The sequence below is a fragment of the Phaseolus vulgaris genome, chromosome 3 (assembly GCF_000499845.2).
Source record: "Phaseolus vulgaris cultivar G19833 chromosome 3, P. vulgaris v2.0, whole genome shotgun sequence".
Classification (NCBI taxonomy): domain Eukaryota; kingdom Viridiplantae; phylum Streptophyta; class Magnoliopsida; order Fabales; family Fabaceae; genus Phaseolus; species Phaseolus vulgaris.
Genome location: NC_023757.2, coordinates 50,612,847 through 50,629,843, shown reverse-complemented (window position 1 = coordinate 50,629,843; position 16,997 = coordinate 50,612,847). Strand labels below are relative to the sequence as shown.

Here is a 16,997-nt window from a genome sequence, read left to right as displayed (position 1 = left end):
TAAAATTGCATCTGAAGTACTAAGATCCAGCACCCCTTTCTTTTGCATTGTATATTTATCATGTTGAGCTTGGTAATCTGTTGAGGCTAAGGCATCAATGATTCTTGTAGCTTGTTCTGCATCAACACTCATCATTGTACCTCCTGCTACAGCATCCAAGATCATTTTAGTATCAGACCTCAAACCATTGTGGAATATGTTCAACTGAGCAATATCCTCAAAGCCATGATTAGGACATCTCCTTAACATCACTTTAAAACGTTCCCAAACTTCACAAAAAGGTTCTTCTGGCCCTTGCCTGAATGTGGAGATATCAGACTTAGCCTTGATATATCAAGAGAGTGGGAAGAATCTGTGTAGGAATTTCTCTTCTACATCATTCCAGCTACTTAGACTCTGGTTTGGATGCGACTTTAACCATTCTTTTGCTTTGCCTGCAAGTGAGAAAGGAAATAGACGCCGATAAACAGATTCAATATCATTTTCCTCGAAGCCCATGGTCCCAACCAACTCATAGAATGTGGATAGATGAGTATAAGGGTCTTCATGATCCATTCCAGTGAATTGATGAGTGTTGATTAAGCTAAGAAAAGCTGGCTTCATTTCTAATGATTTGGTGGCAGGAGGTATGGCTATGCTAGAGAAATGCCTTGGTCCTTGTTGCATAGCATAGTCTCCCAATGTTCTTCTAGGTGGATTTTGTCTATTTTCAGCCATTTGGAACTCTGTTTGATTGTGTGAGTTGAGAGTGTTGAAAGATTCTCCTTTTGCTTGTCCTTGCTTCTTCTTTTCTTCTCTCTTCTTGCTCTGATTTTTTCTAGCTGTCTTCTCAATTTCTGGATCAAATTCCAATTGATCTTCAGGAACCTGTCCTCTCAATAACATGTATCTAAGACAACTCAAGCAAGGATTAGCACAGGATAAAAGAATAAGATATAAACCAGTGTATATTCACAAAGAAAACAAAATATTCACAATACTTAATGAGTTATACTTCAGAAATTCTTAAAAGAAATTGTTCCCCGGCAACGGCGCCAAAAACTTGTTGATATTTAAGTGTACCGAATCAACTGTAATATAGTACTCTTTAAAGTACGAATGTCGAACCCACAGAGAACAATTCTAATTAAGATGTTCTGTTTTAAAACTCATTAAGTATAGAAAATAATTTTGAGACTTTGTTCATAACCAAATTAAAGATTTCACAAGAACTCAAAGATTTAGGGTTTGATTCTGGATGTAACAAAACCAACTTATCCAATATAGAGAAAGATACTTGGGATTGGATTGCGTTTATCTCAATCATCTGTATTTTGAATAATGCAATATATAATACTCAAAACTACTTATTCTTGATGCTTAATTTAAAGTCATTCATCTTGATTCCTCACACATGAAATTCATAAGATAATTTCTCAAACATTGATTCCTCAGATATTTAACAAATCATCCAGCTTTAGGAACAAAATTATAATGCAATCAATAACCTGGAATCTATTCCTAGCATTACAAGTTATCAAGTATTTTCGTTTATTTCAGATCCTTAAAGGTACTTTCCAGTTAAATTTAAGGATCAAAATCAAGACTCTATTGATCAGACAGAATCAAGCAATAAGCATAAAACGAAAATACCAAGAACAAGTAAAAAAGAGAATTTTATATATATATATCACCAAGAATACATTTGATCAAGATAAATTACATTCAATCCCAAGTTAGAAAGAACTTAGCCACTCATGACAGCTCCTCCAATCTTCATTCTTGATCTGGATTGCATAAGAAGGGCTGATCTGAGCAAGTTCTTCTCCTAAGAACAGAGGTTTCTTCTCTTTCTCTCACTAGTCTCTCTCTAAAAAACCCAATCTGTTTTCCACCGCTCATTTTGAGTTATGTTTCATAATTTATATAATCAACTTTAGCTCAAGCTAGCCCGTTTTAGCTTGAGCTAGATCTTTCGGTGCATTTTTAGCTTGAGCTAGCGATTCTAGTCTGGGCTAAAATTGTACTGCACCTTTAATCAACTCTGGACAGTTTTAGCTTGAGCTAAATCCTCTAGCTTGAGCTAAATCTTCTTGTGATCCAATTCAATTTTTACTTTTTTTTTCTTTCAATGCCAGCTTGAATACATTCTTTCAATGCTTCATATTCATCTGCAATTTACACAAAAATTGAGATTAAATTTCTTCATTTGTTTCTTGGTTCAAAAAATATATAATCAGATTCAATAATTCTCAGATTAGGGTAATTTTCTTACATTAAGCAACAATTAAGTTCCAAAGTGTTCAATTTTCTCAATCATAAAAACTACACATTGGCACTTTTCAGCAGTCACCTTTGGTTGCCAGCTTCTGTCGAGGCACTTCAATATCTTTATGTTGAGTTCCTCTCTGTCAAATTCTTTTCCCAAACCAGTGAGGTGATTCACAATATGAGTGAACCTTTTTTGCACATCAGCAATGCTCTCCTCGGGTTGCATTCTAAACAGTTCATATTCTTGGATGAGAGAATGTTTTCTTGACCTCTTCACATCTTCAGTACCCTCATGAGTGACTTCTAAGACTTCCCACATCTCCTTAGCTGACTTACATTGGGATATCCTGAAGAACTCATCCATTGTTAATGCAGAGGTTATGATGTTCTTGGCCACAAGATCATGTTGAGCCTTCCTCCTTTCGGTCAAAGTTGTGCTGTGATTTGAGACTTTCTTGTAACCATAACTTTGATCATAGTGGAGCTTGATTAACTGGCTTGTGCCTGTGGTTTTTACTTCTCACATTGAGAAGGTTTTCCACGTAAAAATTTATGTGTCTTCTTGAAGTGTGTTTTTTGTTGTTGCCATTATTTGCTATTGCTCCTCACAGATTCTTGCAAGTTGGGAAAATTATTATCAGCTGCTTATTGCTCTTGTTGAGTTATTCTTTTTATTGTGTTGAATTTCCCTTCAGAGTGGTATCAGAGATTTTGGGTTTAATAGTGCCAAAGTTCAAGGAGGGGGGGGGGTGAATTGACCTTTTAAATCTTTCTCGCAGAAACAGTGTTTAACAAAGTTTACAGAAAATAAATCGATTTATGTGAAAATGAACAGATTTATTTTGGCACTGTTTGTGTTTGAAAAAACGTTTATACAACAAGGTTAATCACAAGATTATGCAGATAGATTTTTTCAGATGCACAGACACTGATATTAGAATGAAAAACAGTGAGTTACAAAACAACAAACATCAATTTCAAGCACGTGATTAAGGTTCAATTGATAGCTTGACAATTAATTGAGTAACCTTTACAATCAACCTGTTTCAGTGGCTTTTAACAAATTATAAGTGTTCTTCTTGAAATCAAACAGTTTTCCAGAAATTAAGAACAGTATGAACCGAGCCCAGAAAGAACAGATTTATTATTGATTGAACAGATTTATTTCTTTGCTGTTTTAACAGTTATGCAGAAACTTAAGTGCAGAGATTAAGGGAGAATGAACACAAGGCAATTATACTGGTTCACTCCACTGAGCTACATCCAGTCTTCACCTAAACCAAGGTGAAATTCACTAAATCACAATACAAACAAACACAATTCCCACTATTCTTGAAACCTACAAGAACTTAGGTACTCTTGCTGAAAAAACCTATTTCAGCTCACACACACTCTTCAAGAAAACCTATCAAGAAGAGTGTTCAACCAAACTATTAGAAGAAATGAAAAGTGAAACGACTACACCTGATTGAGGATACAAAGATCTGCCTTAAACCAGTAGGCAAGATTGCTAGAACAGTAGCAACACCTCACACCAAGCTTTTGGAACCAAACCAAGAACAAGCATTTTGTGATTTTCGAAATCTTTGAAGAACAAATGCTAATTCTTTGTAAAATCTTAATTCTCTGCTGTAAAACTTGTTTTTACAAATGTATGAACGACGTTTAAACTCAGAAACAAGTTTTCATTTTATAGAAAACCAACTTATAACAGATTTTTGAAAAACAGTTAAAGCTGTTATAAAATGAACAAATTGAAAATAAAAAGAACAGATTTATTTTCAATTGCCTCAAATGGGCATCAAATTTGATGATGAAGTGTTGGGACTATGACTACTGAATACTCTACCAGACTCTTGGAAAACATTTCGGGTTTCAATTACAAACTAATCTCCTGATGGTGTTGTCTCCTTTGAAAATGTTAAAAGGGCGATTTTAGGTGTGATATAATGAAGTGGCATAAGCTCATCCATGATTTCCTGCGAGAATGACTTGGGATTATCTCTCGCTGACAAGTTCATTATTCTTGAATGTTAACAACATTATTCTCAACAGGTTATTTATACTTAACACTAGCATATGTATTATAACCAAAATAAAATAAGTTTTTTATCTTTAATTATTTTTCTTGAGCTGATCATTAGTATTTGTGTCGAGCTCATGATTCTTCTTTTAGGTCTAAAACTGAGCTGACCATACCTAAATATTTGGATCAAGATTCCAAACATAACTTGTGATTTGTGCTGTGCATATAAGAATTTTTGTAAATATTAGTTGAGTTTTGAGACACATTCTGAGTTGATGAAGCCTTGATGTCTATCTGATAAGAAGTAAAGAAAAAAACTATAAAAAAAATTGTATGTTAAAACTTAATGCAAAAGTGGTTGGAATGGAGAACAATAGTTTTAGAAATGTTTTTGAGAATGAATGGCAAAAGCTTTTAATTGCAGTTATGATTTTCTACAATTAAGCTTCAATGATATTTCTCAAACATAGAGTGCCATATCTTACACGAAAGCTATTACCTTAGCAGCCACATTTCATCTCTTTCTCTATGACAAGACCCGCTTTTTTTATTGCGCAGATATTTAGTTTTCTAATTTTATCTTTTATAATATTAAAATTTAATAAATTTAACAATTATTTATTTTAAATTAAAAAAATTAATTTAAAATTTTTTGACTTCAAAAGAATACAAAAAAAATCCTTTTTCTTACAATTTTTCTTTAAATAACTAAATTTTCTAATTTCAAATAAATAGTCTCCGTAAAAATCACTTACACACACTACAAAGAGCTTTCCCTGATAAAGAATCTCTCAAAAGTTCTTTTAACGAATTGTATTCAAACACTTTTCATACATGTACATTAATTCATTTTTCTTTTCATAATATAAAATTGGTTTGTTGTAATTGTAAACTCATTTTCTATGACTTGAATCTAAATTTCTTGCATGCGAATTTTTCTTTTAGATATTTCATGCAGATGTATTTTTTTTAACTGTGAATTTCTTATAATTTTTATGCAAATTTTTACTTGCTATTTGCTATGACTTTATGAAGAATATGATTATTTTCTTAAATTTGCTAAAAATATCATTGAAAATGTTAATACTTCGCGCGTTTTCATACAAATTTAGTTCATATAATTAGAAAACTGAACATTTTTTTCAAAATTACATATATAGAAGTGAATAAAAAGTAACAAAATCATACACAATGTAATAATAATGATGAAAACGGGAGAACATTTCTCACCCGCAAAAATAGGGCATTGACTTTGTCTTGGATTTCTTTTACTATCTAGGCATCACATTAAATATCTACTAATTAACACAAATTTTATGGTGATTCGTGATAAATCTTTTTTATGGTAAGTAACTAAATATTATAAATTATTTTATTTTAAAGTTAAAAACTTAAATATATTTTCAGTGTCTAATAATATTTAGGGATTAATTAGTACAGAACATTTTGTTAAAGAATTTGTTGATGTGCATCATTTGATTTTTCAACATGATTTTATGCGTACTCTCGTCTACGCAGGAGTCAACTTCATTAATATTAGACATGAATGCATTGACAAAGTCATGAATATTACGATAACAAGACGAAGCAGGAGCCAATTTTGAAAAATATGAACGAAATTAAATACTCTCTCTCTCATCACAGCTCATCCATAAATATCTCCATCGATCGTCGTTACGAAACACACCATTCACCATTTCTTTCTTAGCAATGGGTGACATGAAACTGTGTTCTTTGATGCTATGCTTGTTGCTGGCAATGTTGATGCTTGGGGCCAGAGCGCAACAATGTGGTAGACAAGCTGGTGGCGCATTGTGCGCAAATAGGTTATGTTGCAGCCAACATGGGTGGTGCGGAAGCACCAGCGAATACTGTGGAACAGGTTGCCAGAGCCAATGCCAAGCTAGTGGCGGCGGCGGAGATGTCAGCAGCATCATCAGCCTTTCTATGTTCGAGGAAATGCTAAAGCACCGGAACGATGCAGCATGTCCCGGGCGTGGATTCTACACCTATGAAGCTTTTCTCACTGCTGCTAGATCGTTCAACGGCTTTGGCACTTCAGGTGATGACACCACTCGCAAAAGGGAGCTTGCAGCTTTCTTCGCTCAAACGTCTCATGAAACCACAGGTCAACACGTTCATATATAATATTCAGTAGTGATTTTATACATGTGTGTGTGTGTGAGAGAGAGAGAATATTAATAATGTTTTGGTTTGTGTAGGGGGGTGGCCAAGTGCACCAGACGGTCCATACTCGTGGGGATATTGTTTCATCAACGAACGGAACCAGGATGTTTATTGCAATGGTGGAGGATGGCCATGTGCTGCTGGTAAAAGATATTATGGACGAGGACCAATCCAACTCACACAGTAAGTAGCCAAAATGTTGCTTTGACGTATATAAAAGGTTAAAAGTTATTAAGAGTTGACTTTAACCTTAATTCAATCTCATAAAATCAGTTTATAAGATAAAATTAGCATTCACTTATATAATATAAACTATCAACTATCGAAACTATTAACTATCAACTTGTATGTGAGACTATATATTATAGATTGTCCAATAATAATCCGACAGCCAATTACATAATAAGTTCATGAATAAATTAGAAATTGGTTGTTTGAAGTTTTTGGATATTGAGTGATGTGATAGTGTGTTGCATGGTGGACTAATGGGATGCATGTTATGAACAGCAACTACAATTATGGGCTAGCTGGAAGAGAACTTAGTTTGGATTTGACGAATGATCCGGATCTAGTGGGAAGAGACAGAGTTGTGGCGTTCAGAACAGCCATATGGTTTTGGATGAGGGCACAAGGAAACAAGCCATCGTCTCATAATGTGATTATCGGAGCATGGAGCCCATCTAGTGCTGACACGCAAGCCAGGCGGGCTCCCGGGTTTGGTGTGATCACCAACATAATAAACGGGGGACTGGAATGCGGGCGCGGGCCGGATCCGAGGGTCCAAAGTCGGATCGGGTTCTACCAGAGGTACTGTCAGATGCTGGGTGTGAGCCCAGGAAACAATTTGGACTGCAACAATCAAACCCCCTTTTAAATTACTCCTATGTCTCTCTTCCATATATATATGTATACTTCCATCCCATGTAATCAATAAAAACGTCTTCAATCAATAATCCCTCATTAAAGAGGTTCCTTCTCTCACACTTTTTCATATAGATTTAAACATGATTTTAGTGATTCTAATTTTGGTTATCGATAGAAAATTATTAAGTAAAAATTAATTTTAGATAATAAAAATAATTAGTCACTAAAGTGAGATATTATTTTAAAGATTATTAAAATTATTGGTATCTAAAGTAGTTTTTATTATTAATAATATTTATAAAAAAAATTTAAATTGATATTTAATTAGCTACTAATATTTTAGTTACTAACTATTTTAGATTATAAAGTTTATAGCTATCATGCAACGTCCTCCTCATCCCATGTTAAAGGCACCATTTTTTGTGAAGAAGATAAGCGGAGAAAATAACTAAGAAGATTCAGCTCCTACTTAGGTGGAAAAAATATCTTACACTTTGCATAAAATCTTAATATTTTTTTTCTCTTTTAATTCAAAGAAGTAATTTGATTTTTTTTTCATATGTGGCTCATTTATTCACATAGATAAACATTTCTTTCAGACCATTTATTCTAAAAATACAAAATTAACAAAAAATAATAGTTAAAACTCAAATAAATCTAATTATATATATCTTAATTAAAATAATAAATTTATTTATTATTATAGTGCAATAATAATAAAATTAGGATGATCACACACCATTATATTAAAATTTCTGTTAATGACTATTATTTTACTTTTATTCCTTATATTTTGGTAATTTTGGTTTTGGAACAATAAGTTTTAAAGGTCACAATGTCTCTCCTATAACGAACAAGAATGAACTTTTTTAAAAGTATAAATTACTATGTTAAAAAAAACACCTCATTCAACTATGTTAACTCATTTAACGTTTTAATATAAAAAAAAGTCAAAATAAATCTTTACAAAAACATAAACAACCATACTTAGTCATCTAAAACTTAATATATAAAAACGTAAAGATATAAAATATATAAATCTAAGACTTAACCTAAAAGATTGAATTACCCACAATTACGTGGTTATAGTTACCCAATATTATCAAATGATTGAATCATTATTAAATATCCAGTCTTATAAATTTTACACTTATAATATTCATTCTGAGGGTAAAGCATTAAAAAATATAAATATAGTAAGAAAAACAGAGAAGTTCCAATTTTCACTTTAAAAAATAGAGAGGAATTCGGGTAAAAGGTTGGGAGTTAGAAGGATATATGATGAACTAGTATATGTTAAAAAAACTTAACAATTAACTCCCATCTACATCAAAGAACCCAACATTTAGAATTTGCTCTGAAACCTCTCTATCATTATATAGAGGTTTTTTTTATAAAGTTTTCGTGTTAAGCATCACTATGCAACTTGACATCTCAACTAAGCTGACACCTCAAGTAACAACAATCATCTGCCATCACATGAAAAAATATTATTAAAAAAAAAAAAAGAAAGAAAATACAAAAATATGGGGGGACTAGACCAAAACCCATATGTTAACACAAACGATACATAGGTAGATTATACCTATTCATAAAGAATTCTAAGAACAGACTAGCAGGGAGTCTATTATACCAATGAAAAGATTCTCTATGAATAAATCCTAAATTAGCCAACTTATCAGCACACGCATTCTCTTCACGAAAAATATGAGTTACCCTAAACCTGATTGTCCCACAAAAATTAAGACAAGTATTCCATCGATTCTGAAGCATCCACGGAACATTAGTCCTAGCAGTAAACGCAGCACAAACCAAGGCAGAATCACATTCAAGCCAGACATTAGTAAGTCCCATTTTTTGAGCTTCCTCCATAGCATGTATAACTCCATAAAACTCAGCAACCAAAGCAGTTTGAACTTCAAGAAACGCTGAAAAAGCACCAATAAATTCTCCCGTACTCCCACGAAAAATACCTCCACAAGTAGCAAGACCAGGATACCCCTAGCAGCCCCATCAGTATTAATTTTGACCCAGCCTGGTGAAGGAAATTCCCATCTAATAGGAAGAGGACGAAGAACTTTACCGCTACGAGTCTTAATACCAAAAAACTTAATCACGTTGAAGTCCAACATATCATTCTTCATTGAAGCTTTAGAAGAATTTCCCACTAGACAAGTTAAATCTTTAATTATCGAAATAGCCTTAGAAACCCCAATCTTATCCTGAAATCTAGCATAATTCCTCATACGCCATATCATCCATATAGAAAAGGTTATCACCGCAAGCTTAATCAATTTAACCAGAGGACTACCATCACTCTTAATAAAAGAAAGTATACCCAACCACGAGTTTATGCCCGTGCCATTCTGATACATTATTTATTTACAGAACAAATTGTCCTATTCAATCTTCAAAACTTCAATCAGTGCATCATTCAAAATCACATAAATTTGGGCCAGTGTTCGGAAATGTTTAAGCAATTAAGTAATTCTTCTAAAAACTAAGAGATGATTAGCATTGGTAGAAGGATAGAAAATGTCACAGCAAAACAAGCAGAATGTACAGTGACATATTTAACAACTCTATTTGTACATTTGGGAAATTTCAGAAACTCTGTTATGCACACAACAAAACAAAGCCTAATTGAGCCTCAGTTTTTTACTACACATATGCCTGTTATACTATGCCTTAAGGAGAAAATATATTCAGAAAAGACACTCTAGTATTAATCAGACGCTTAAATAAGCATTCCAATCCATTTTCAATTTCTTCAATGCCAACCACCAAAGCTTCTAACCTTCCATGTGCAGATTGAATCTTCTCAGACTCAGCATCTCTGCTCAGATTTTCCACAATCAAGCTGTTAAGTGCAAAATCCACCTTTTCCAATTCATTTATGTTTTCCTGATGATTGTTGTAAGCAAACACCCCCTTCTGCATCAATCTTGAGACAAATGCCCACTTATTAGGCTTTAGTTTCATGATTGGTGAAGAAAGGAACACAACAAGAGACTGAAAGATGGAGCTTGTGATCCAACTAGCTTCTCTTAGCACTCTAACCACAGCAGAGAGGTGGTCGTTAAGATCCAATGGAAGAGAAGCCCCAGATAAGTCATGATCCATCTGCTTCAACAAAAGCAGAGATTTTGTACACTCCTTCCTCATGTTCCTTCTGAGCCTCCAATATGTAGAAACATGGCTCTCCATGTCAAAGTCACCAACCCTTCTCCTTCTGATTGCAGACTGAAGTTCCTCAACACTTCCTTTCATTGACAGAATGGCATCCCTTGTTATGCCCAATAGGTCCAAGAATCTCACTGGGCAATCTAGCATCTCATTGACCCATTTCTCATTTTGGTGTTGCCCTAGTGCTTGTTGGGTCAATGGCAATCTCAAAAGATCTTCAATGCATTTGTACAATTCTGAAAGGCCAGAGAGAGCACAGCAAATTGTTTCCACCTTTGATGTAGACGATGATGCCTCCAGTGATTTAAGCTTGCTCAGCTCCTCTTCACTTCTGGCTGTGCTTGGATGTGATCTTGTTGGCAAACTAATGGATCTAACACCATACTTGCTAGAATGCTTTGGAGAAAATGTAGCTACACTTGCCCTTTTCATCTCAAAGGATGCCTGATATGAAAACAAGACTCAATGGTATAATACACCCCTATTGATACCTCTAGACATTAGAAGGCAGAAAGAGAGGTGCACAAGTTTATTATAGACCTTGATGCCATTTGATAGAAAAATGGATTCCCTGAGGTACTATTTAGTGTTTGGTTTTTTGTGACGTAGTTGTGCTGTCACATTTTTATCATCAAACCAAACCAGTAGCCATCCATATTTTAAATGAAACACCGTTATAATTATATCACATGGCAAAGGAAACTCCCACCTTCCCATTAGTCTGAATTATTTTCCTTGTTTGGTGACTAATTTTTTCTAAGATGGTATTTTTAATGTTTAGGAATTATAGCAGAATTGATCACAATCTGTCTGTTCAATGGTTGGCATGTAAGATTTTACTCACAGTGAATAATTTTGAGAATTGGGTTGGAAATCTTACATTAATTAAGAGGAGCATGCATGTATTGAATCTACTACTTTTATCAAAAAAGACAAAGAAAGGGAACACATGGGATAGGTATGTTTCTGATAATTTAGGTGGGTCTTTTGTGAAGAACAGAGGAAAAGGACCGAACCTTAGCATCAGCCTCTATCTTCAATGAATCTAAGAAAAAGCCACCGCTAATGGCAAGGTACGTATACTTTTATTATGTTCATGAAGGTCGGTTACATTTAAAGCTTCTCTTCCAAAGTTCCCTTGAACCTTAATTCACGTAACTTCTCTTTTCGTCTTCTTCGTATGTAGACGGTGTGAGTACTAAAATGAGAAAAACAAAAACATACGTTGTTACCACAATGTTCCTTCTACGGATTTCAACCTGCCAAAGTTTGAATTCGGTGTAGTATTAGGAATCTCTATTTTGCATTATTATGTGTAAGGAATGGTCCCTTTCAAAAGATGATACACAATAGATATTGTGTGAATGAATTGAACCAATTACTCAAAAAAGGTTTTGTTCTCTAACATTATTCCTCTTCAATATTATGAGGGTAACATAATTCGTACTTTAATGTGGTACACGTTGCTACTAAGTTCTAATCTTCCATATATTATGCCGGCCTTAAACCTAATATTTTTGTTTTACATGATTTTGGAATATTAATTTTCCTCGAATTGGATGTGACAAGAAGATTTTCAAACGTATATTTGATGAACTCGTATCTGTTTATTAAATTATAGTTTGTCGATTATGATTTTGTTTGACTCCTAGTATCATAGACCTCCAAGTTACATTAAAACATATATGACTAAATCATAAATTTGATCAAATTACTTGTGGGTGAAATTCAATTTACGCATCTGAAATATAATCTAAAAAAGTGATGGGAAATTAGGATATGATGATGGGTGAAAATCAAGAAATCACAATTTTGATTTGTTGTACAAATCACGATTTCTTTTTATACCAGATTCTTTTTTACCTCCCCAAAAATATGGCTGAACTATACAACTTTTGACTTTAGACAATGACTTTTTCAATGGTTTTGGTTTTGGTTATGTTTGTGTGGTCCACATTTGTTACATTAAGCATTATTTAATTCAAAGGGATGCTTTATATACTTCAAAAAAGAAAGAAAGAAAGAAAAATAAAAGGCGTGCCTTGGAACATATTACGTCCTTTCGAAGATAACAACAAACATATCTATATTTCCTAGAATTTATTAAGAGAAAGAAACGAATGGTACGTATTTTTTGTTTAAGAAAATGTTTTCTATTTTTAATTTTAATTACAAATATGTGACTTTGTTTTCTATTGTTTTCAGGTTTTATTTTTTATTTGCGGGTGAAATTCATTTTTTGTCTACAGTGTAAACACATTATAGATATATTTTAAATCATTTCACAGAGAATATATATTTAGATTAGGTCCATGGATGAAAATCCAGAAGCTATAGTTTTGATATGGTGCCAGATTCTAAAATATTGATTACCCAAAAACATGGTTTTATTTTTTAATTGAAGACTTCTATAATGACCTTTTTTAGGCTATTTTTATATCGGCTTTTTAGGCTATGAGTTCATATTTGTTACATTAAGCAATATTTAATCTAAAGGCATGCTTTAAGTTAAAAAAAGGCGTGGTTTGAAACAAATAATGTCTTTGCTATTATAATTTTGAATAAATTTATAATTGATATTTATTTTGGCCAAAATTTGAGGTTGGATGTTTGGAGTTGGTCTCTTTCGTAATTACAACTTTTAGTTGCTTGGAGGTTACACTGAGATAAGGAGAGTTATGCTCCACTTATTGACAGTGCTCTCATGATCAAGTCACTGAGAGCATAAAAAATTTGTATCATATGTCAATTATAGAATAGTGCTTACTTTTTGTTAGGACTAGTGGCCCAATCTTAGGATTCGGTCCAGTCGGTCTGTTTGTAGAGACCGTTGACGATCGAGTTGGTCCGATCATAGGATTCGACCAAGTTGGTCCATTTGTAGAGACCATTGACGGTCGAGTTAGGATTCAGCCAAGTCGATTTGTTTGTAAATATCGTGACGGCCTAGCTGGTCCGATCTTAGGATTCGACCAAGTCAGTTTGTTTGTAAAAAATCATGACGGCCGAGTTGGTTTAATCCCAAGTCAGTCCATTTGTAGAAAACATTGATAGTCGAGTTGGTCCAATCTTAGGATTCAGCCAAGTCGGTCCATTTGTAGAGACAGTTGACGATTGAGTTGGTCTGATCTTAGCGACCAAGTTGGTCCGTTTGTAGAAAACATTGACGGCCAAGTTGGTTCGATCTTAGGATTCAACTAAGTCGATCCGTTTGTAGAGACAGTTGACAGTTGAGTTGGTCCAATTTAATATTCAGTCAAGTCGGTCCTTTTGTACAAATCGTTGACGACCGAGTTGGTCCGATCTTAGGAGTCGCCTTGTAGAAAACATTGACGGCTGAGTTGGTCCAATCTTAGGATTCGGCCAAGTCGATCCCTTTGTAGGACCGTTGATGACCAAGTTGGTTCGATCTTAGGATTCGGTCAAATCGATTCGTTTGTAAATATCATTAACGGCCTAGTTGGTCTGATCTTTGTTGTATGTTTCTCATATTTTGTTGTCATAGAGTTAAAATCGAATCATGCACTATGAATAATCATTTTTACTAGAACAATGATTGTAGATCGTGAACTAGTACATCAAGTAAGTTCCTAAAAAAAAAGGTGGGTCACTAATGGACACGCTTAAATACCAAATTTTTCTTTGTTAGAACTTTTCTAGAGATACACATTTACACTACTACACTCTCTGTATATATTCAATAAAAAAAAATTTCTTTCTAATGTGAGACATCATACTAAAACTAAAATAAAAGAAGAATAGCCGATTGAGAGATCCATGATAAATAATAATAATCTTCATTAACAATTTATAGTTAATGTATTGTGTATCATAATCTTTTATCCGAAATTTCAAGTTTATAGTTGTTTATAGGGAAAAGTTCTTTTGATACTGTGAACACCGAAAAACATACCTTTAATAAATTTTATGATCATATATTAAATATTTTAAATTAAAAAATATATATTAATTTATTGATATATCAAATGTTTGTTTTCACTATTTACACCGTGTTAATATATCAACACCTTTATATAGCCTTCTAAAAAATAATAACCATGAAACAACCTATAGATTGATTGATTTGATAAATTTAGAAGTTTTAACCATGGAGTTGTATGAGTATTATTATCCCATCCCTTCGTCACGGAGTTGATTGTGCCAAAGAACATGAAGCGTTATTTTCGGAGGCTACCATTGCCGCAAAAACCCGTTTATCTGTGCATAACTCGTCTTTGTTTAATTCTAAGTTAGATTTGATTCTCGGGCTATTCTTTTGTTTAGAATGAGTGTGCTAATGCATGTCCAAATCATGGGATGGACAAAGTGCTTGAGTATGTTTTCTTTTTGGATTTGACCTTAATCAAATGAAAATTCAAATTTCTGCTCCAAAAAGTAACCTGAGAGTTTACAAAGGTTATTTTGATCAACTTGTTTTTTTTCTTTTTCATCCAAGAAAGGGAAGTAAAAGTCTTGTGTTTGGTAGATAATAGTATGGTAACACTTAGTGTGGTAAAGCACAATTTGAAAATTGTTGTCTCCCTAGAATAGTAAAGAATGGCAGATTATATAGATCTTTGTTAATATATGTCAAATGATGACACAAAAGAAAAAAGATTAACACAAGAAGACATCATAATGTAGAGAATAAACATCTTTTTTTACATTTCATTATATTTCTTTACATGTACAAATCATTCCTTAGCATACCCCTAAAACTCGTATGCATATCAGGATTGTAGAAAAGTTGCTACTGAAAGCACCCTACTGGGAGATGATATTCAAAAGGGAAGCTCTAGTTTTAATCAAGCGCCTAAAAACACTCTCCAAGCCATTCTCAACACTTTCAATGGCATTCTCCAAAGCCTCCAATCTTTCATGCGCCACCCGAATGTTGTCATCGTGAGTGCCTTCATTCAGAAGAGTGCTCAAAGCTATTTCCACACACTGCAACTCATTCTCATTCTCTGAGTTTTCCTCAGATGGTTTTACCCCCTTGTGCATAAATTTTGCCACCAGAAACCATTTGGTTGTTGCCTTCGAATTCGATGAAGACATTGCCAAGAATGACAAAATAGATTGGAACACTGACAAGTTGATCACAATGACTTCCCTAAGCACTCTAGTCACACAAGCAAGGTGGTGATCAAGATCCAAAAGTGGGGACACCCCAAATTTGCCATCCATCTGCTTCAATGATGTGATCAACTTATTCACATTCCTCTTCATCTTCTTAGCGAACAGTTTGTACTCAGCCACACTTGTTTCAACACTCGAATCTCCTTTTCTTCTTCGAAGGGCAGAGTGAAGGGCTTGGACATTCTCCTTAATTTGCAACATGGTGTCCCTTGTGATGCCACACATATCCAAAATTCTCATGGAACCATCCAACACCTCTTCCACACATTTGTCACCTTTGTGGAGAGAAATCACTTGTTGTGTGGATGACATGTTGAGAAGATCATCCAAGGCAAGGTAGAGGTCTTTAAGCAAGGATAGAGCAGTCTGAATGGAGTGTGAAGAGGATGTGGATGTTCCTTCCCAAGTCTTTAGCTTGCTCAGCTCCTCCTCTACCCTAATGGTGCTAGGATGAGACCTAGAAGGCAAACTAATTGAACGAACATGGTACTTATTTGCCATTTACTCTTCTAAGTTGTTGCTTTTTTCTCTTCAATAGAAGCTTAATTTTGGGATGCTCTTAACAAGTCCTTCACTCTCTTTATATAAGGGCTATCTCCAATTATTCGTAGAGGTAGAAACAACCAAAAAAGGGCAGCACAAATCACCTTGTTTAACGTGTGGGGGCATGTGGTACACGCATGGGTTTCCCTTAGATTTCGGTTAACTAGTCACATCTGTAGCCGACATTGTTCTTTATAATATATGATAATAATGTGATATTATGTGTAGTGAAATGGGTTCGACCCTTAAGGTCTATTTGTGAACATCATCACTTAGTTTGCCTCCTCTCTTGCCACAATAACTTGTAGCTTTCAAATATAAAATTGGTATCCACTGCTTTGGTTGTCTGAATATGAAATAGTAAAGAAATGGGATGGTGGAGTTCTGAGATCCACAGAAGTTTGATCTGAGTTTTAGATAACCCTTTTAAAACTCCAAGAACAATGGGTGTGTGAGAGAGTATTTAGTGTATAATATTGTGTGCACGAGTGGCATGTATATTCCTTGTACTTGTTCACACTTTGGTTTTAACCATGCTTTGCTTAATATTGCATTGTTTATCCAAAAAAAGGAATCTTGTTAGTTTTTTTACCTCGATCTTTATGAAGAATCTTGGGGTACGTGAAGAAGGACGCGTATCTCGCTGAGAGGATTGACGCGTGTTCATATAATTGCTGGGTTGGTACAAAAGATACAGAGATGCCCCATTAGGTTTTGGGCATGTGCCTTTGCTTATTCATTCATCTATCAACCTAACTATAATCATGTGCCTTCTTCTCTATATTTGCAAAAACCCAAAACC

General features: G+C 34.1%; 3 protein-coding genes and 1 pseudogene across 3 annotated transcripts; 2 read left to right on the top strand and 2 right to left on the bottom strand.

Annotated features, from left to right (window-relative positions):
- The first annotated feature begins 220 nt into the window (after positions 1-220).
- Positions 221-326, top strand: LOC137808882 (small nucleolar RNA R71; annotated as a pseudogene).
- Positions 327-5,890: 5,564 nt separating this feature from the next.
- LOC137808525 (endochitinase-like) lies at positions 5,891-7,444 on the top strand. The gene is made up of 3 exons (XM_068609679.1): positions 5,891-6,404; positions 6,499-6,646; positions 6,971-7,444. Exons 1-3 carry the CDS (start codon positions 5,987-5,989, stop codon positions 7,335-7,337), a joined length of 933 nt encoding a protein of 310 aa, XP_068465780.1. The 5' UTR covers positions 5,891-5,986; the 3' UTR covers positions 7,338-7,444.
- Positions 7,445-9,844: 2,400 nt separating this feature from the next.
- Positions 9,845-11,132, bottom strand: LOC137808513 (uncharacterized). Its single transcript, XM_068609656.1, has one exon. It carries the CDS (start codon positions 10,943-10,945, stop codon positions 10,016-10,018), a length of 930 nt encoding a protein of 309 aa, XP_068465757.1. The 5' UTR covers positions 10,946-11,132; the 3' UTR covers positions 9,845-10,015.
- A 4,022-nt stretch (positions 11,133-15,154) lies between these two features.
- Positions 15,155-16,354, bottom strand: LOC137808514 (uncharacterized). Its single transcript, XM_068609657.1, has one exon. The coding sequence runs from the start codon at positions 16,151-16,153 to the stop codon at positions 15,278-15,280; it is 876 nt and encodes a 291-aa protein (XP_068465758.1). The 5' UTR covers positions 16,154-16,354; the 3' UTR covers positions 15,155-15,277.
- Between the last annotated feature and the right edge of the window lie 643 nt (positions 16,355-16,997).

Bases quoted from the DNA above. Each gene is read 5' to 3' on its own strand.
- LOC137808525 (XM_068609679.1), top strand. From the start codon at position 5,987: ATGGGTGACATGAAACTGTGTTCTTTGATGCTATGCTTGTTGCTGGCA. The intron at 6,405-6,498 runs GTCAACACGTTC...TGGTTTGTGTAG, and splicing joins AACGTCTCATGAAACCACAG to GGGGGTGGCCAAGTGCACCA. The intron at 6,647-6,970 runs GTAAGTAGCCAA...TGTTATGAACAG, and splicing joins GGACCAATCCAACTCACACA to CAACTACAATTATGGGCTAG.
- LOC137808513 (XM_068609656.1), bottom strand. From the start codon at position 10,945: ATGAAAAGGGCAAGTGTAGCTACATTTTCTCCAAAGCATTCTAGCAAG.
- LOC137808514 (XM_068609657.1), bottom strand. From the start codon at position 16,153: ATGGCAAATAAGTACCATGTTCGTTCAATTAGTTTGCCTTCTAGGTCT.